General features: G+C 52.4%; 6 protein-coding genes across 6 annotated transcripts; 4 read left to right on the forward strand and 2 right to left on the reverse strand.

Annotated features, from left to right (window-relative positions):
• Nucleotides 1–851: 851 nt before the first annotated feature.
• Nucleotides 852–2,041, reverse strand: J3D65DRAFT_606834 (uncharacterized protein; the record flags this gene model as incomplete). Its single annotated transcript, XM_066798463.1, has 4 exons — nucleotides 852–1,252; nucleotides 1,301–1,451; nucleotides 1,495–1,635; nucleotides 1,682–2,041. The coding sequence occupies 4 exons, from the start codon at nucleotides 2,039–2,041 to the stop codon at nucleotides 852–854; spliced, it is 1,053 nt and encodes a 350-aa protein (XP_066651592.1).
• Nucleotides 2,042–2,353: 312 nt separating this feature from the next.
• On the forward strand, nucleotides 2,354–4,522 carry J3D65DRAFT_560144 (DNA topoisomerase 3-beta; the record flags this gene model as incomplete). The annotated part of the gene is made up of 3 exons (XM_066797452.1): nucleotides 2,354–2,437; nucleotides 2,486–4,243; nucleotides 4,334–4,522. 3 exons carry the CDS (start codon nucleotides 2,354–2,356, stop codon nucleotides 4,520–4,522), a joined length of 2,031 nt encoding a protein of 676 aa, XP_066651593.1.
• A 487-nt stretch (nucleotides 4,523–5,009) lies between these two features.
• On the forward strand, nucleotides 5,010–6,945 carry J3D65DRAFT_128521 (putative Sin3 binding protein-domain-containing protein). Its single transcript, XM_066793869.1, has one exon. It carries the CDS (start codon nucleotides 5,497–5,499, stop codon nucleotides 6,706–6,708), a length of 1,212 nt encoding a protein of 403 aa, XP_066651594.1. The 5' UTR covers nucleotides 5,010–5,496; the 3' UTR covers nucleotides 6,709–6,945.
• Nucleotides 6,946–7,910: 965 nt separating this feature from the next.
• J3D65DRAFT_638768 (E1-E2 ATPase-domain-containing protein) lies at nucleotides 7,911–11,701 on the forward strand. The gene is made up of 2 exons (XM_066801648.1): nucleotides 7,911–8,360; nucleotides 8,458–11,701. The coding sequence occupies exons 1-2, from the start codon at nucleotides 7,988–7,990 to the stop codon at nucleotides 11,433–11,435; spliced, it is 3,351 nt and encodes a 1,116-aa protein (XP_066651595.1). The 5' UTR covers nucleotides 7,911–7,987; the 3' UTR covers nucleotides 11,436–11,701.
• A 699-nt stretch (nucleotides 11,702–12,400) lies between these two features.
• On the reverse strand, nucleotides 12,401–13,188 carry J3D65DRAFT_128608 (uncharacterized protein). Its single transcript, XM_066793870.1, has 4 exons — nucleotides 12,973–13,188; nucleotides 12,801–12,926; nucleotides 12,691–12,747; nucleotides 12,401–12,645 (listed from the first exon to the last, which is right to left on the reverse strand). Exons 1-4 carry the CDS (start codon nucleotides 13,093–13,095, stop codon nucleotides 12,514–12,516), a joined length of 438 nt encoding a protein of 145 aa, XP_066651596.1. The 5' UTR covers nucleotides 13,096–13,188; the 3' UTR covers nucleotides 12,401–12,513.
• Nucleotides 13,189–14,858: 1,670 nt separating this feature from the next.
• Nucleotides 14,859–15,875, forward strand: J3D65DRAFT_606839 (uncharacterized protein; the record flags this gene model as incomplete). The annotated part of the gene is made up of 3 exons (XM_066798464.1): nucleotides 14,859–15,413; nucleotides 15,464–15,478; nucleotides 15,516–15,875. 3 exons carry the CDS (start codon nucleotides 14,859–14,861, stop codon nucleotides 15,873–15,875), a joined length of 930 nt encoding a protein of 309 aa, XP_066651597.1.
• Nucleotides 15,876–19,373: the final 3,498 nt, after the last annotated feature.

Below are 19,373 nucleotides of genomic sequence, written 5' to 3' on the forward strand. Positions count from 1 at the left end.
TTTGATGGCATCGACAGCCGTTGACGCCATGGCAGGCGCGTACCGACACTGGGTTACTTGGAACAAGTTGTTGAAGAGCAGATCACTTTCTTTGCGCGGCCGGCTGCTCGCGTTCAATTCAAGAACCCAACGTCCCAGAGATTGTGTCTCGCAGCTTTTCGCGATGGCGTCTATCCGCGTCAGCACACAGCATAGAAAGTCAGCATCGTCGAGTCATGCCGCTGAAGGTTCTCCATTCCCTCTCACATCCACCTCTTCTCGAGCCTTCCCTTCTCCTATCTTCTTTTCTTTTCTCTTCTCTTTTCTTCCCTTCGCTTCCCTCCTCTTCCATTCCCTTCCCTTCCTGCACCAAAGACGAAAACCAGATGTCTACATACAAGCCTAGTCAAGCCTAGTCAAATCACTCAGCCAAAAACCAAGCACAGGCAGATCAGACGAACGCTCCCACCACGGACGCATGTCGGCGACTGCCTAATCCAGCTAGCGCCGCCAAGCGCGCGTACAAAAGGACGCTCCATCTGCGGCGACGACTTCTCGACAAATCCACACACATTCGCTCACGCTTGTAGTGCAACATCCCTAACAAGATGGACACTGGTCGTGAGGACTGGTTTCACCGCAACATCGAATTGTTCTGCGCGGCGGACGGGGGTCTCGCGATGCTTTTTGCTTTGTGGGGGTCTCTGTCGACGTGAAAGGGTTGTGGCGGACATCAGCATCACTGCCATGTAATGGAGTCGAGGTAAGAGGTTATGTACATGGTATGCGAAGCGGACCAGTGGCCCTTCTTTCTAATGCAAGAAACCGTTTGATGCAAAAGCGCGCCATGCCATGCAAAAATGCAACGATGTCTAGTTCCCCTTCTTGTTCTTCTCCTCCTTGGTCGGCGGCGTGTACCCGCCGCTCCACAAGACGCTCAGCCGCGGGACGAAGCGGCCGACCTGCTCCTGATACACGGGATACTCGTCGTACTTGCCGGCAGTCAGCAGCTCGGTGAGCCACGTGCTTCCCTGGAACAGCATCAGGTAGAACAGAGCGCCCAGCCCCGACCAGTTGTACACCGTCTGCGTGTGGAAGCAGCCCCATTGGTATAGGAGGACCCAGATGGACTGCTCGGCGACGAAGTTGGGGTGCCGGCTGATGGACCACAGGCCGTGCGTGTTAAAGCCGCGGTCGAAGTCTGCGCGCGTGTACGGGCTGTTTGGAGGCATGACGCCGGTGCGGAGGTATGTGTGTTTGGCGTTTTGGTAGTCTGAGTGAGTCGTTAGATTGGGTGTGGATGGCGGCGCGGAGGACTTACTCCACTGCTGCTGGTCGGCGAACCATTCGAGCACGACGAGTCCGATGAGGACGCGCGAAAAGATCACATCAGGCAGGGTCATGCCTTGGCCGGCGAGGGAGGAGCTGAGGAGGAGGACGTAGGCAGGGGTAGCGACAAGGAAGAGCAAGACCTGGGACGTTAGCGTAATCGACAGATATCGAGAGCGAACTCACGCTTTGAATGGTCGAGATAAAAGTGACATTGAAGAGGAAAAAGATCACTGGGTGGACATAGTTCTTGATTACTTCCCAACGATAGTCTTCGGAGCCAATGCTGTATCCGCCTCGACGCCAGTAATTAAAGGTCAAACGAATCTGCAGTCATGAGCCAGGGCCGGGAGAAAAGACGAGGGATCCTCACGCTCCAGAGACAGCTAAACGCAAAGACATTGTCAATCAGCTGCGTCGGTAGACCCGATAGATGGGCCCATAGTGTGAAATTGGCGACATGGATTGTGGGGAGCAAGCTCCACAGACGATCGACCTGGGAGTAGTTTCTGTTGATCTCGGAGACGATCAAGAAGATTGGCGCAAGGGCGAGGGAAAAGGCAAAGCCCGACACCAGAGGGCTGGTGGAGAGGTAAATGGACTTCAGCGCGTCGAGGTCGGTGATGTTGTCCAGGACTTGGAATGGCAGGGCCTTCAACTGGGGGAGCAGGGGCTCGACCGACTTGAAAAAGTCGGCGCAGTCGGCGAGCGAATTGACGGCGGGCAGGGCCATGTTGGCCGCGACGAGAGGCATGGCGGAGGGTGAAGAGAGAGAGCTGGAGGGACGAGGCCTGGAGTGACAAGAGGCGGTTGGCATGGATCACGTCACTACTGAGCGAGCCGAGATGATCGGCACAAGGGTCCCAGGGCGCCGGGCCGGGCAGGTCGACGGCGGCGGCGGAGGACCGGACGCGACTCGTCGACTCGACCAACGCGGCAACCGTTGTCGATGCTCTCGACGCGTCTCCGCCCTCGTCTTCTTCCTCTTTTCGCGTGCGCTCTGCGAAGACGATTCGCCACCGCCCATGGATCAACCCGTCGAAACATGCCCAAAATCCTGTGCGTGGCCGAGAAGCCGTCCATAGCAAAGGCCGTTGCCGGACACCTTTCTGGTGGTCAAATGCGCGCCGTAGGTTTTCGCTGCGGAATCGACAACAGCCCAAGCTGACCCGACCAGATCAAAGCCCGAGGATGCGACTACATCTACAATTATGAATTCACCTACGACTTTGGCTCCCGCTGGGGCCACTGCAACGTCGTCATGACTTCAGTCGTCGGTCACTTGAAGGCGCTGGAATTTCAGCAGCCAAACCACAAGTCATGGGTCGGCTGCGAGCCCAAGGACCTCTTCGACGCCCGTGTCGACCAGGAAGTGTACAAGGACAAGAAAGCAATCGCAAAGAACATTGAGAACCAGGCAAAGTACTGCAAGGCGCTGTACATTTGGACCGATTGCGATCGCGAGGGAGAACACATTGGCACCGAGGTTCGCTTCGAAGCGTACAAGGGAAATGCGAGGATCGAGGTCAAGAGGGCGAGGTTCAGCAACATTGAGAGGGCGCACGTCCTTGCTGCCGCACGGCGCCCCATCGACCTGGACGAAAGACAGGCGCAAGCCGTCGAGGCGCGCATGGAGCTGGATCTTCGCATTGGCGCCGCCTTTACCCGCTTGCAGACGTTGCAGCTGCGACCCGTCATTGCCCGCGTCCATGGGGACAATGAAATCATCAGCTACGGGTCCTGCCAGTTTCCCACGCTCGGATTCGTCGTGGACAGATATTTCCGCGTCAGGAACTTTGTGGCAGAGCCATTCTGGAACATCAAAGTGTCTCATGTCAAGGACGGCATCAAGGTCAATTACAGCTGGAAGCGGGGCCACTTGTTTGACCGCATGGCCGTCGCCGTCATCTACGAGCGGTGCCTGGCGGCGAAACTGGCCAGGGTGACCAAGATGCAAAAGAAGCCAACCAGCAAGTGGAAGCCTCTGCCCCTGACGACTGTCGAGCTGCAAAAGATGGGCAGTCGGTTTCTCCGCATGGACAGTCAAGCCGTCATGCACGCAGCCGAGTCGTTGTACCAAAAGGGATGGATCAGCTACCCCCGTACCGAGACGGATCAGTTTGACAGGGCCATTGACCTCAAGAAGATTATTGAGAAACAGCAGCCGGATCGAGACTGGGGTGGCTTTGCGCAGCATTTGATGGGTGGAGGTTTCAGCCAGCCACGGAGCGGGAGAAACAACGACCACGCCCATCCGCCGATCCATCCCGTCAATTACACGACCAGGCAGGCGCTCGCCAACGAGCACGAGAAGCGAGTGTATGAATTCGTGGTGAGACGGTTTTTGGCGTGCTGCTCGCTCGACGCCAAGGGCGAGGCGACGGACATTGACATAGCTTACGGCAGCGAGGCATTTGCAGCGCATGGGCTGCGTGTGTTGGAGCGCAACTATCTCGACGTGTATCCGTACGACAAGTGGGAGAGCAGCCAGCAACTGCCGCAGTACGAGGTGGGCGAGCAATTCGAGCCAGACGAGGCGCTGATGGGAGAGGGCAAGACGTCGCCTCCCGGATATCTCACGGAGCCGGAGCTGATTGCATTGATGGATGCCAACGGAATCGGCACGGACGCGACCATGGCGGAGCACATTGCAAAGATCAAAAGTCGGTCGTACGTCATGACTCGGAGTAGGGGTGGTGGTGGAGGTCAGCGGGGCGGCGGTGAGGAAGGGGCAGCGGTAGCGGTAGGTGGGCGGGGCGGCAGGGGAGGCAGAGGTCGGGGGCGCGGTGGCAGAGGAGGCGCAACAGCCACGGCACGGAGCGGTGGAGGCGGCAACGAAGAGTTGATTCCGTCGACGCTGGGCGTGGCGCTGATTGTGGGCTACGACGACTATGGGTTTGAGACGAGCCTCAGCAAGCCATTTTTGCGAAAGCAGGTGCGTTTGCGAGTTGAATTTTGGAATTTCGGGGATCGTGTTGTGGGCGGATCACTTTGGGAGCGAGCTGACGGACGGACGGGGCGCCAGATGGAGGAGCAAATGCGCGCGATATGCGCCGGGACGATGACGAAAAACGACGTGGTGCAAGCGAGCATCCACCAGTATCGCGACGTCTTTACGCGCACGACTGGCAATCTCGGGCTGCTCAAGAACGTAAGTGGTCCTGTCCCTCGGGGAGCGCGCAGGCGGGCACGTGTAGGGCGGGCACGAGCATGAGGGGCTGACGGGAGAGCACATGCAGGCGCTGCGCAAGTACGTGTTGAACGAGGCCGTCCAGCAGCGGACTCGGTGAGATGCACGTGGAGCGAGATGCGGACAGAGCGGGCAGAGGTGGGATGCCGAGACGGCGGGGAAGGGAAAGGAAGTGAAGTGAGTTGTGGGTTGCCTTTCTCTGGCTGCAACTGGAAGGGAATGGTGGAGAGGAGAGGAATGCTGTGCCGGTGCAGCCCGACCAGACCAGACCAGCAAACTTGTACTGTGCCATGCCACGCCAACAGGGAACCACCCCTCGTCGGCCTGCGCGTGACGCCCGACGGACGGAGAGCGACGACGCTGAGGTGGAAACGAAGCTGATTGTTTTTCTGACCGGCACTTAAAAGAGTCATGGTGATGTTTTGGGTGTCGCGGCCTCCACTTCTTTGGCTGCCGCGCCCAGTGTTTATCGCTCTGGCAGCCCGCCAATGAGGGCTCCGAGCCGCCGCAGTGGTCGCTCCTTTGTCAACCATTAGCCTGATGCGCGACTGTGACCCCCGGGCCTAACCTAACCCTCTGCCACTCCTCCCATAATACCCTCAGCTACCCTACCCTACCCTACCTCTCACCTCCGCTCTACAACCCTACAACAACAAAGCTCCAACGCGTCCAGCAAACACCACCCAGTCCATCCCAGCCAGCCAGCCAGCCCAGCCTTCGCCTCGCGCTCCCGCTCCGCCCAGTCCACTTCCGTCCTGTCAGCACTGCGCTGCAGCCCGCTCTTATATCAGCACACGCCGACCACGCGCTTCCGCTTCCGGCCGCCCTCCTCGCCCACCACCACGCCTCGTCTGTCCAAAAGCCCTGTCGCTCCGTCGCGTACCATCCAGAGACGCCCTCGCTCTTGTTCGTTGCTCCCCCGTCCACCATCTCCTATCGCCTCCACCGCTGACTCGTATTCGCACTTTCCCCAGAAATACCACCCGATCACCAGAAACATGGCCGCTGTACCTTCCAAGCCCGTCTCCCTCCTCGCCAACCTCTCCGCCTCTGTCCAGATCCCCAACACCCACGGCAAATCTTCCGGGGACCACCGCGCCATGCTGCCTACGCCCCCCAACTCCATTTCCCCGACCTTCCCTCCCCAGCGCAAGCCGCACGCCTCCTCCCTCCAGCACGTCGTCGATTCGGACGTCGAGCTGCTCGATGCCGACCACCACCCCGCTCCGCTCTCCAGCGCCGCTCTCTCGGGCCTCGAAGCCGAAGCCACCATTACGCCCGCCATGCTGGCCAGGAACCACCTCCCCGACATGTTGCTCACCAACGGCCCGGTCGCCATCAAACACTTGCTCATGAACCTGGCGCAAACCGTGCCGGGCTTCTCGCGCATTCCCCAGGCAAAGGCGCGCCGCTTGGTCGTGGCTGCGCTCGAGAGCCGCACCGCCGCCGCCTCGATTCCAAACGGGGAGACGGCCTTTGAGAAGGTGGGATGGGGCCGCTGGGATGCTTATATCGTCGGTCAACCGAGGACGGACCGCGTTGCGGGTGCGGGAGCGGCGTCGGCGCCGAACGGCATCCCGGTCGCCGGCTCTCACGCCCTGGCTGCCTTTTCGCCGCCTGCCAGCGTCCCCGAGAGCTACGCCGTGTCCAGTGGTGGTGGCCTCCAGATTCCACGCGTCGCCCAGGCCGCTCGGCGCTTCCCATCCCAGCGCCGCGAGGATTTGTATTCTGGGAGTTGGGCCGCAAGCTCCGCCCTCAGCGGCCGGGATCCCTCGGACTATGACGTCGACATGCACATGGCCGAGCATGAAGCCGACAAAATGTCGCTGGACGGCGACGACGACGGCTATGACTCACCCCCAGCCCCCGAGGCCCTTGATGAGGACTTGCAACTGGATGACGAAGACGACGCTACGGACGAGGAAGACTGGGCCGGCATGGGGGCTGAAATGCTACGCCAAGGCAGCTACCGCGGCTACGGAGGCGGTTTGGGTAGTGCTGGCGTCGTACGCGACTATAACCAGCTGTCAAAATCCGTGGCGAGGACCAAAACCAGCCCATCGAGGAGTCTACGCCCGGTCTCTCGAGGCGTCTCGATGAGCTATCAGGGTCCACCTGCACCCAAGGGATGGTCCAACATGGCCGGTCTACCAGAGAGCGTGCAGGAGAGAGAGGCGGCCGAAGCGCTACTCAAGATGGGCTCCATGTAAGGCCAAGTCTTTGATGAGCGTTCCGCTGGACTCGGCTACCGCCGCAATGGTGGACCCTTTTTTCGAATCTTTTTAACCACGACCAGCACTTTGACGTCTTGTCCGTCACAACAGCGTCATCTATCAAACATTGCGCGAGCCATACATTGACAGTGACGACCGACACGCGCATCTCATTTTCACGACCATTCAACGCTTCCACCTCCGCGACTCTTCAACTCCGCGAACACACGACTTTACAACACAACTCTACTCACATAAAACACTCGACTCTTTTTCAAACTCAAAATATCTCGCGACCTTCGCGACGACTGCGCAAGCGACTACCCCCTCACCCCGACCGAGCGCGTCACACTTTTTTACTTCTCATCGATACTTGGCAATTTTTGAATTCTTTGGGGCGGCGAACCCCCCCGGTATAGATGAGCGGCGGCTTCCACTTGGCGGCTTAAAAAAAGCCTGGACAGTGCCCTTTTACGAAGACGACGACGACGATGGATGATTGAGATTGGCGGGCTCTCTCCGCGGCGGTGCGGGAAGCGGCGCGGCTTCCCCCCGCTCGCGTGTTGATGTTGCTTTTTGGAGCATGCAAGTAATTTTTGGCGGCATTGATTGCGCAGCCGGCGGCAGCAGCAGTACTCGGGAAGTGCAGTGCAGTGCCATTGGGCCCATTTCTCCTGCCCTGTCCGTTGTTAGTAATTGGAGCGACGGCTTTTTATGGAGTCGTCGTTGGGTTTGCATCGTTCTGGTCACAGGAATGGGTGGTCGAATGAAGGCAAAAAATGAAGAAGTAGTACGACGGTGGGATTAGGTATCTTGTCTTGTAGAGCCAGGGGAAACGGCCCTGCGGAATACCAAGGACGAGGAATTGGCGCCGATGCGATGAGCACGCGCTTTTTGACACCACACACACACATTTTGTGCCGAATGAGAGATCGTCAAGTGCATGAACATCTGATGTCGTTGACCGTCTTTCTCTACACACAGGCTGATTGCTACTAATGTAGTCAGTACATGTATGTATGTACGCTACCGGTGCCTAAAGGTAGGTAGCCAAGCCAAAGCGCCTAGCCTAGCCTAGCCCTACATGTACCTTGCCTATTCCTCTCCTGTGTGTATAAGCTTGTTAGCGCTAGCCACTCTATCTTGCATATCTAGTCCTACATCCCTGCCCTGCCCCAAGCTTCTTCTTTTCGTGTTATCTTTTTCTTTTCCCCCTCTTGTCTCCAAGGTTTTCCTGCTTGCTTCACAACAACTCTGCGTTTCTGTTTTGCTTGTCATGATTCCTTGCTCGTCGACTCCGCCGCCGGACCCGTGCGGTTCGTCTGCTCCGCCTCCGCCGCGCAGTTGTGCCGATGCTTGCTGCGGTGGTGATGGCGATGGCGACGGCACTGCTGCTGCTGCTGCTGCTGATGGAGGCGATGGTGCTTGTGTTGATGCTTGCTGCGGTGGAGCCCGCAAGTCCAGCGAGGGCCGCGCCGACGCGTGCTGCTCCAAGGACAAGACGGAGTCACCCACGCAGAGCTGCCGCTCCCCAGCGGGACCGCTCGTCGAAGCTGCACCTGATGGAAAGGCCTGCTCGCGCACCGCCTGCGGCGACACCACTCCCACAAACAACAAAACCAACAAGAAAAAAGGGCAATGCTGCGATGGTGCGTACCGTACAGCTTCTGCCTATGTACATACTCTCTCTACACACCTGGTAGCCCACACACACACCAAACCATGTCACTGACTACCGCCAACTAGAATCGTGCCTTGACGAGCTCGCCCTCCGCAGCTGCGCCGACGCCGCGTGCGCGCTGTCTGGCAGCTCGACGGCCTGCGAGGACCACAAGCAAAAGACGCGGTCCAAGTACGGCAGGTCGCTCGAGGCTCTCGGTTGTATCTGTCGCGCCCTGCTGGCCTGCAATCTTGAGTCTTGCTGCGATAGGACCGCGACTGCTACGTTGAGGCGTAGGCGCGGCGGTGGCCGGAATGTGAGTTCTGCGAGTTCTGTGAGTTCTGCTCGCTCCGCTCGCCCTGCTGGCTGCACGACGGGCCTGCAGGCTTGTGGCTCGGGTTCTGGTTCTGCTCGATCGCGAAAGGCTGTGGGAAAGGCGGCGTGCCGTGACGAGTGCTGTGCTGCGAAGCCTCCCAGCGTCAAGAGCAAGGCATGCCAGGATGCGTGCTGCACTGCTCTCTCTCCGAACAAGAACGGGAAAACTTCTCCACAGGACAGCTGCTGCAAGGCAAAGTCTGGCGCCGGAGTCGCCCTCAGCGTTGACAACATCGACGTGGAGCGCCGCCTGGCCAAGGACGAGCATGTCGTCCTCACCGTCCATGGTATGACTTGCACGGGCTGCGAGACGAAGCTGATGCGCTCGCTCAGCGCCATCCCTGGCGTCAGTCGCCCGCAGACCAGCCTGCTCCTCTCGCGGGCTGAGTTCGATTTGGATGGTAGTATTTTTTCGGCCGAACAGATACAGGCGCGGCTCGAGAAGGAGACGGGCTTCAACTTCGACAAGGTGGCCAACGAGGACGACGATCTGGAGACAATCGAAGTGCTTGTAGAAAACGCCAAAGTCTTCGCGGACCACGCGATGCCTGTGGGAGTCGTCAGCGTATCGGTCGTGGACAAGGACATTGTGGCCCTTCAGTACGATCCCAAGGTCGTCGGAGCTCGCGAACTCATCAACCGCTCCTTCGGCTCTCCCCTCGAATTGGCGCCGTTACGCCCTCCTCCGTCCATTGCCTCTGGCCGCAAGCACGTCTGGGCCACCGGGCTCAAGACTGCTTTGTCTGCGCTGCTTACCATTCCTGTCTTGATCATGGCGTGGGCTCCGCTGCCTGAGCATGACATTGCGTACGGCAGTGCGTCTTTGGCTCTTGCAACTGTCATCCAAGTCTTTATCGCGGGCCCCTTTTACTCGAGCGCGGTCCGCAGTCTCGTCTTCTCCCGTGTCATTGAGATGGACCTCCTCATTGTCCTCAGCACGACGGCCGCCTATGTCTTTTCCGTCGTGGCGTTTGCATACCTTGCTGCCGGGAAGCCCCTCTCGACGGGCGAGTTCTTCGAAACTGGCACGCTGCTCGTCACGCTCATCATGGTCGGCCGCTTCCTCAGCGCTCTGGCGCGGCAAAAGGCCGTAGAGAGCGTCTCTGTTCGATCTTTGCAAGCCACCACCGCCTTGCTCTCGTCCAAAGACGGGTCTACCACTGCAGACGAAGAGATGGACGCCCGTCTCCTCCAATTCGGCGACGTCTTCAAAGTGCTCCCCGAGACGCGTATCCCCACCGACGGCACCGTCGTCTCTGGCATCTCAGAAGTCGACGAATCCATGATCACGGGCGAGGCGCACCCCGTCTCCAAGGAGCGCGGCGCCCCTCTCGTCGCGGGCTCCGTCAACGGCTCCGGCGTCCTTCTTGCTCGCGTCACCCGCCTGCCCGGCTCCAACACTGTCGCCAAGATTGCCGCCATGGTCGACGCGGCCAAAATGTCCAAGCCCAAGATCCAGGACCTCGCGGACGCGGTGGCCAGCTGGTTCGTCCCTGTCATCGTTGGCATTACGGTGCTCGTCTTCGTAGTATGGGTTAGCGTAGGGGTGCGTCGCGATGGCATGGGGGCGTCTGATGCCGCAGTGCAGGCTATCACGTACGCCATTGCGACGCTGATTGTGTCGTGCCCGTGTGCCATTGGGCTAGCGGTGCCCATGGTTGTCGTCATTGCGAGCGGCATCGCGGCTGAGAACGGCGTCGTGGTCAAGAGCGCAGAGACGCTCGAGGTAGCGCGCAAGGCCTCGCACGTCGTGTTCGACAAGACGGGCACACTGACGCAGGGCAAGCTCAGCGTCACGCAAGAGGCCATTCTGGAAGAGTCGTCCATCGGTTTGCTGTTTGGCCTCGTCCGCGCGAGCAAACACCCCGTGTCTGTGGCCATCGCTGCCCACCTTGAAGCCAACGGCGTCGTCCAACTCCCCGTCCCAGACATCAAATCTGTCCCCGGCAAAGGCGTCGAAGCTCCCATCGAAGGCCGCCTCCTCCGCGCCGGCAACTCGCGCTGGCTGGGCACCGAATCCGCGCCAGAAGTGTCGGCGCTCCTCTCCCAAGGCCTCACCGTCTTCTGCTTCACGCTCAACGACTCCCTGCACGCCGTGTTCGGGCTCCAAGACACGCTGCGCCCGGAATCCAAAGCCCTCGTCGCCAGCCTGCACGCCGCGTCCATCAGCGTGTCGCTCGTCAGCGGCGACGACGACCGTGCCGTCCAGTCCGTCGCCGCCGCGCTGGCCATCCCTCCCGCCAACGTGCGCTCGCGCGCCTCGCCCGCGGACAAACGCGACTACGTCCAGCGTCTCCTGTCGTCCTCCACGCACCGCCAGCGTCCCCCAACTGTCCTCTTCGTCGGCGACGGCACAAACGACAGCGTGGCCCTCGCCACCGCGACCATCGGGATCCACATGAGCAGCGGCACCGACGTGGCCGCGTCGGCTGCCGACGCCGTCCTCACCGCCGACTCGCTCGCCGGCCTGCGCGTCCTCCTCGCCATCTCCGACAGCGCCTTCCGCCGCATCTGCGCCAACTTTGCCTGGAGCTTCGTCTACAACGTCTTCGCCATTTTGCTGGCGGCCGGTGCGTTCCCGAGCGGTGTCCGTATTCCGCCCCAGTTTGCCGGCTTGGGCGAGGTCGTGAGCGTTTTGCCTGTCATTGCGGTTGCGGTGCAGATGCGTATGGTGAGGAGGTGGGGCTGATGGTTGGTGGGATTGGTAGGCTAGGGGGCGTGGCGTGCTGGGATATTGTGAGCATGCGGCATTCAACTGCCTGCCTGCCTGGGGACGTATGCGTGGGAGATGTTCCGTGTCCTTTGCGGACGGAGCGAGATTGTCGATTGCGTACGATGTTTGCCTTGATTCAAGATTAACTCGAGCCGCTCGTTAAATCGTCTTCAAAACAGAACAGACGAAACAACCAACAAAGCACCCAGAGTCAAGCCTCGCGCTCCTCTTGCTCCTGCTCCTTCTTCTTCTCCTTGTTCTGTGTCCTTCAATATGGTGATCAACGTGCTAATCCACACAGCAAAACACAAAGCCGCGTGCACCTGTCCTGTACAAGACTCCCAATCTTACACTGTAGTTTCTCTCCATGCTCTTTCACAGGCGGCCAAGGAAACGGAAAAGGAAAAGGGAATCTGATTCATCGTAACTGTTTTTGTGGACGGGGGAAGATGGCCAACTATCTGCAAGTGCTGTAAAAGGGAACGTAATGGCCGCGCTGGAGTAAAGAGAGTTGCTGAAGAGGAAATGCAAAAATGACTAAAATCCAAAAGACCGGGAACGAGAAGTGTCGCAAGCGTCGGAGGATTGATGTCGCCGCTGACGTGGCATGTTGAGCCCCGAGCGATGCTCAACGAGTCGCGTACGTTTCTTTCGAGCTTGGAGGCGAAGCGCGGATGCTGAAGAGGAAGACGCCGAAGAGACTGGAATCCAAAATCCAAAAGCTGAGGAGTGTCCCTGTCACGGCCGGTCCAATGTCGCGGCTGCAATCTCAGACAGAAAACCAAGAGCTGTGTGGCGAGGCTGAAATGACTGAAAATCCAAGATCGAATGCTGAGCGAGGAGGGTCCAAGATCATGGCGTATCCAATGCCGTTGTTGCAAGTGAGGTCCAACTTTCGCTTAGCATCCGCGTGGCTTTGGCTGTCGCCCTAGATCACCATCGCCAATGAGAGTCCCAATCTTCGCCAACTCAATCTTGTCTGTGTAATGTATCGTGCAAACGGTTGTCGCCCGCGCGGCTTCGGTGTTGGCCCAAAAGCCCTGCCGTTGGCCGCCTAGGGAGGCAAACTGGAAGACGCCGTCGAGTACGAAGCCAGCATGATGATATTGAGCAGGGGACCGGGCATAAGGCGAGAAAAGTAGGCGCGGAGTTGTCCATGCTTGAGGAGGAAGTCGAAGGCGATGATCTGCAAAGGTTAGTAGATTCCTTCGCGTCGAATCACTCTGCTCACATTCAGAAAAAGGAAAAGGGCGGCGAAAGCCGACATCGTGTGGCCCCAAAAGGTTTCCTGTCCTCGTTAGAAAGTGGCGAGACAAAAAGGTTGCTTGGACCAGGCCTTACCGATTGCCAGGCGGAACTGAAAAGCTTGTAAAGGCCGTAGATGGCTAGCTGGGCGGAGATGAAGATGCCCAAGATGGCTACTTCGTGGCGGCTGGCGTCTGCCCACCACATCAACACGAGACCAATCTGAGAGGTGTTAGATATTGATCCTGCTGTGGCGTGATGTACTTACGATGACAGTCATTGCAGTGACCTTGATCATGTCGGACACGTGGAACGCGATCATCGTGACTGGGAATGGGTGCATTTCAACTGGAAGACTGGGGTTGAAGGCACGAGCTCGTGGTGATCGCATGAAATGAAGAGGTGGAGGGAGTGTTGTGGAAGAAGTGGTAAAGCGGAAGTTAGTGGAAAAGCGGAAGACGAAGGCTTAAATACCAATTTGCTTCACTTTCACATCGTATGCTTTCACAACCGCGCCGAACCGTGAACCATGCCGCCGACTGAGAAATGTCGTTGCCAATATCTACCACTTCCACTTTCACGATGACCTGTGCGCATCCTGCGCCCACTCGCCCTCGTTACTGAGACTTGTTCTTTCGTACCTTTGGGGCTGATTCCCAAAGGGCAAGCTACAAGGCGCGCCAGCTTGAAGACTCCGCTGTTTGTTGGCGTCGGCATTCACTCTGGAAGGGTCTGACAGAAGCTCGTCGTCCGAGGAACCTCTGAAGACCAGAGACTCTGAGGCTTCTGAAGGCGAGAAAGTTCCCACAATCATCAAAGATGGCAAGTGAAGCGCACCTTCGATTTGACATACCGGGCACTGGCCAGTGATAGATTTGAGCAGCAATGAAGATCAGGAAAGGCCAGCGGAAACAGTGAGATGATCTTTCGCCCCTGGTATCGATCGCTTTGACAAAGATTTTGTGGCATCAAAGGACGATTTGGGCAGAGGTTTGGAAGAACTCCGAGCAGCACAAGGGACTGGACAGGGCGTGAGAAGATTCATGACGAGGAAGGAAGGGCAAAGAAGAAATCTACGACGAGACCTTGGAAGTACCCAGCGTCTCGCGGTTACTCAGGCCGGAAGACGCGACTTGCACATCTGAGCCGCAAACGCGGTGTTTTGGCAACCTGCCGCGCTGTGCTGCTGTACGCTGGTGGCTCGAGGCGATTCCTGGGCCGATACTGCTGACTCGAGATATGCAAATGGGCTCAAGTACGCGAGGACGCCATGATCCATCATCAATCCAGAAACGGAATGCGTCGCGAGTTTCCATCGATGTCGTCATTGGTTTAGTTGTCATTGGTTTAGTCTGGCGGCCATGGAGGCTGGGGCTGGTTGAAAATTCGTTGTGAGGTCGCGCCTTCGCAGTTGCGTTCGTTCGGAGCCCCATCCAGCTACGCGTCTTGGAGACTTCTTGTTTACCAGAGGATCAGACTCGCAAGAGGCTATTGGAGAGAGTTGAGAAAAATGATGGAAGGTATTGTAGGTTGTCGTTTTTGAGTGCGGTCGGCGTTGCCGTGTGGGGAAACGCAGGGACCAGCCGCTGCGCAACGGCCCGCCACCGCACGCAGACACCACGCTGCAAACACCACGCTACCTACCGAGGTCATCATCTCCTCTCCTCCTCCATCTCAGCAACGCGTCAAAGAAGCTCTAGTCTTCACTGCAGCAGATGCAACAGGAGAAGTTTGTGCTCATCGAGAACCAGGAAGCCCTCGAAACCAGCCGCGTTCGCAACAAATCCGAGCCCAGGCCGTCGCAACGTCAAGAGCGCGCAAACGAACGGGCAATTCGCGACACAGCCCGTAATCTCTCAAGCTTCAGAATGTTTCAGCCAAGGGTCAAGGGTCAAGGGCGCAGCACTCCGGCCACTCAAGCCGTGCAAATGCGGGACGTTCCTAACCTTCTTTGAAAAACGAACCACTCACAGGCGTGCCCTTCCATCTTCACAAGCAGAGCGAGATAAATTTAGGTCAAAGAAACATCCTTGAGGGCTGCCCATCCACCACCAACCTCCGCTTTTTCCATCACCTCGACCGTCGACTGTCTCCGCGAGAAGTCCCCCAAGGAACATCTTGTTTTACCCATTGATCACCGAGAATCATATCGGAATGTCCATCCACGTGCAGTTCGAATCCCCCGACCCGAGGCTTCCTAACAATCAGCTCAAAGATGAATGCGAGACTGCCGGCAAGGGCCACGAGATCAATGTTCCCCACCGTTCGATCATCAGCCAAACCATGGCCGAGAGGATTCTCCACCACCACAAGAACCTCCGGCGAAATAGCAAAGTCTGGAACGAGTTTCTCTCGCTGAAGCCCGACATTGTTCGAAGACCAGACTTTTCGCGAGGGGATCTGCCGCTTGACACCTCTCACTACTCCGGCTACTCTCTTGGCCTGGTTGCTCAATGCAGTTCGGTGGCAGTAGAGGCTGCGAAACCCTGCCGGTGCTGTGAGAGCAGCGGTACTTTCAAATCTTGCCGCCAAATCATTTGGCCTGGCAGAGGCTATCTTTGGGGCGGCTGCTGCGTCGGATGTCGCTTCAACAGATCGGCCAAACTGTGCTCCTTTCATGCAAACTACGTCGATAAGGGACCATCCAGGAGACGATCCAAGGGAACCCCGAGGACACAGCCCAGGGGACGCCCAAGGAGGCAAGCTCAGGTGTGTTCCGCTGCATAAATTTCAACCTCTACTGACTAGACTTGACACAGATGCCTCAAAGCAGGGTAGAGACACCGCCTGTTGCGAAGTTGACCCCCCCAGTCGTCTTGGAACTTGGAATGCATCGAAGAGGTGGCAAACAGCAGCAACGACACCCCCACGCCACGAGACGGCCTGGCCGGCATAATGGCAGGTATCAACGAAAAGTTTGATCATATTCGGAATGTCCAAAACACGCAGTTAGCGACGATGAAAAAACAATATAAATCCTTGCAGAGACAGAACGAGGAGCTTGCACGCAAGGTTGACGAGTTCTCAGCAGAGATCCAGAGGCAGGTTTCGCGCATCGAGGCTTCCCAAGAGGAGGCCGAAGACTCTGGGGACAATGAGCAGGCCGACGGAAGCGGTCGTCGTTTGCGTAGTCGATTCTTCATGGGAGGAAAACGTCTGCCGGGACAGTAACTTCGACGACGCGATCCACCATTCGCTCCATTTCTGGGGGTGCTCCACTGACCGACGTCTACTTTTGCTCTCATTCAAATTCCATCGTCTCTGAGGCCTTTCTTCCTTCGATATCCACGTCAAGCGCTGTACAGCCAGGGGAAGCAACGACACCGACAGAAAAGGGCACGACCGGTTTGGGGGCCGCAGATTGAATATGGTGCCTATTTCCTTGCAAATTTGTGAACAGAGGGCTGGACAGACGCTTGAATGCTGGGGTCGGCCTGCCACGCGTGCTGCGACGGCAGCTGACCTCACATCAAGTTCCAGCGATTTTCTATCGATGCTTCAGACAGCAGAGAGTGCGGGCACGGTTCCGGGTGCACTGGCGGTTGAAGTGGTTTGTCTTCCGCTTTTCCTTATCACAGCCACTTGCTCCCAGTGTGGTCGGCAACGCAACGCAACGTAATATCAGCCTCAATTAAATTGTATTACCTAGAGCAATTACCTATAGTAATTATATTAATTTAATTAGTTAATTTACTAAGTTAATTATATTATATTAATATAATTACTTAAATCTATAATACCCCCCCTTATATCTATAACCCCTAAAAACTACTACCTACTACTCTTACTCTTAAGAGAGACCCTTACTAAGGACTAACTCCCTTATATATATATAATTTATACTAAGACTAACCTAGTATATACCTTAAAAGTTATAAAAAACTAGGTCTTAGTATAAATTATATATATATAAGGGAGTTAGTCCTTAGTAAGGGTCTCTCTTAGGAGTAAGAGTAGTAGATAGTATTTAAAAAAAGGGGTTAGATAGTATATATATATATATATAAAATAATTACTAGGTAATAAGACTTAGTACTAAGAAAATTCTTAAGATATATATATTATAAGGACTAAAATTAAGTAGAGAATTAAGTATATATAACTATTAAATATACTAAAATAGATAAGAATAATAGGAAAAATAAAAAAATAACCTCTAATTAAGTATCTCTTTTTACTATCTCTAACTACTTCTATAATTATATTATTTATATTATAATAATTATATACCCCTTAAGCCTATTCCTTTATAATATTACTATTTTATCTATTATACTAAATATCTACTCTACCTTAGATAATATAGCTAGTACTAAGAAGATATTAAGTATTATTTATAAAAGATAAGGATAGTACCTCTAATAGCTATACTAATATAAGAGTAGGTTTTAGCTATTATATTTTATATAAAAGGGCTTACTTATCTACTACTAAAGCTTATTAGCTAGAGTAGTATTATCTTTCTATATTTAAATTAAGGTTATAAGGAAGATATTATAGGTTTAATAATTTATAACTTTAAATCTTTTAAATAGCTATTTTTATAGCTCTTCTTATACTATATCTTTCTTATAATACTTTTAGAGTTTCTAGAGATTTATCCTTATAATATCTAATAATATTTAATAGGTTTTATACTATTAATCCTAGATCTAGGCCTACCTTATTTAAGGGTAAAAAATATAGAAAATAATATAAATAGGAGAGTTATCTAGCTTAGTATAATATTATTTAAGCTTTTTCCTTATATACTTAATATTAGCTTTAAAATTCTTATTAACTTTAGTAGCTATATCCTTAACTTTATTAAGGTAGTAGTATAGATATTCTATTATAAGAAGTATCTCCTAAATAGATCTATATATACCTAAGTTTAAATTACCTTTAAAGTATAGGGTAATCTCTTTAAACTTTTAAAGTATAAGATAATAACTCTTAAGGGAAACCTATTTATCTATAAAAAGTATATTATTAAAGATAGAGGGCTAAGTCTTTTTAAATAATAGAATAGCCTATAACTATTCTAGTTCTACTTCTACTTCTAGCTCTAGTAGTAGTAGTAGCTATAATTAGGATTATTATAAATAAGAGGAGTAAATAGCTAGATATACTACTAGATATACTATTAGATATACTACTAGATATACTACCCTTTTATTTATTTAAGGTATTAGCTTATAAATAATATATTTATAAGACTCTTTAATTATAAGTAGTTTAATTATCTATTAAAGCTAGAGTATATATTTAATTATAGTATTTATTAAATTCTACCTTATTATATTATTAAGGACTATATTATATATAGTATCTTTAAAGCTAATAGTACCTTTTTAAGAGCTATAAAGGTAAGTTAATAGTAGTAGTAATTAGTAAATCTAGTAGATAATATTATAGAGTTTTCTAATTATACCCTTCTTATACTACTTATTTAGATATTTATTTAATATATTATCTCTATTAAGTATATTAATATCTATCCTAAAGAGGAGTTCCTTATAGATAAGGTTTATAATATAGCCTATATATCTAAGCTAGTACTATTCTAGATTAAAGTAAAACTTATAGAAGAGAGTCTTAATATATATATTATTATTATTTATATTATTTATAATAAAATACCTAACCTTCTTATTAAAACTCTAGTAATTAATAATATTTATAACCTCCTCTATAAGATTATCTCTAGTATACTAGTTATTAAGTATAGGAAGTCTAATAAGGAAGCTTTTATAAATTAACTTAATATTAATAAAATAGACTAGGACTCTAAGAAGCTAGATATTATTATATATAGTCTATATATTAAGGAAGATATAAATAAGACTAGGTATATTTATAAAAATATTAGTAATAACTCCTTAGTAGTACTAGAATTTATCTTTAATATAGTTATAAATAGTAGAGTAAGATAGGCTAATATTTAAGACTATAAAGTTAAGATAGCTTAAGATAGTATAGAGTTTAAGATTTTTAAGGTATTAAAATAGCTAATTATTATATATAATAAAGTTAATAAGTAGCTACTTAAAGAAGTTTTAATTAAAATTTAAAATAAATATATTAATTACTTACTACTTAGAAGGGATATTTAGATTTAGCTAAAGCTAGTATATAATTAAGGGTATTAATATCTAAGATTACCTACTAGAAGGGTTATATATTTAGTATCTCTTAACTAGATATATAGCCTAGTTTACTATACCCTTATTTATAAATATAAAGCTAGAGATAGGATACTTCTTCCTTTAAATATAGATCTTATTATAATAGGCGTATATATACCTATATAAGTACTAGGGCTAGTATAGATAAACCTAGTATTATATAATTATAGGAAGTATAAGCCTTACCTTAGATAGTAGCCTACTATAGCTTAGGCTAAAACCTATAGGCTAGTACTAGCTACTATAGCCTAGTACTAGCTACTATAGCCCTAGGTAGATACTATATAATAGCCTATTAATACCTTACCTTTATAACTTACCTAATAATAACTAAGGACCCTTATATAAAGGATAAAAGGTAGAATAGTATAAAGAAAGGACTAGGAAATATATAAGTAGTAAGTATCTTTTATATTTTATTCTTTTAACTTATTAGATTTAATTAAGATATATATATATTCTCTAGTAGTTTACCTTTAGCCCTTATCTATATTACGACTTA

The sequence above is a fragment of the Phyllosticta citribraziliensis genome (assembly GCF_038025025.1).
Source record: "Phyllosticta citribraziliensis strain CPC 17464 chromosome Unknown J3D65scaffold_12, whole genome shotgun sequence".
Classification (NCBI taxonomy): Eukaryota; Fungi; Ascomycota; class Dothideomycetes; order Botryosphaeriales; family Phyllostictaceae; genus Phyllosticta; species Phyllosticta citribraziliensis.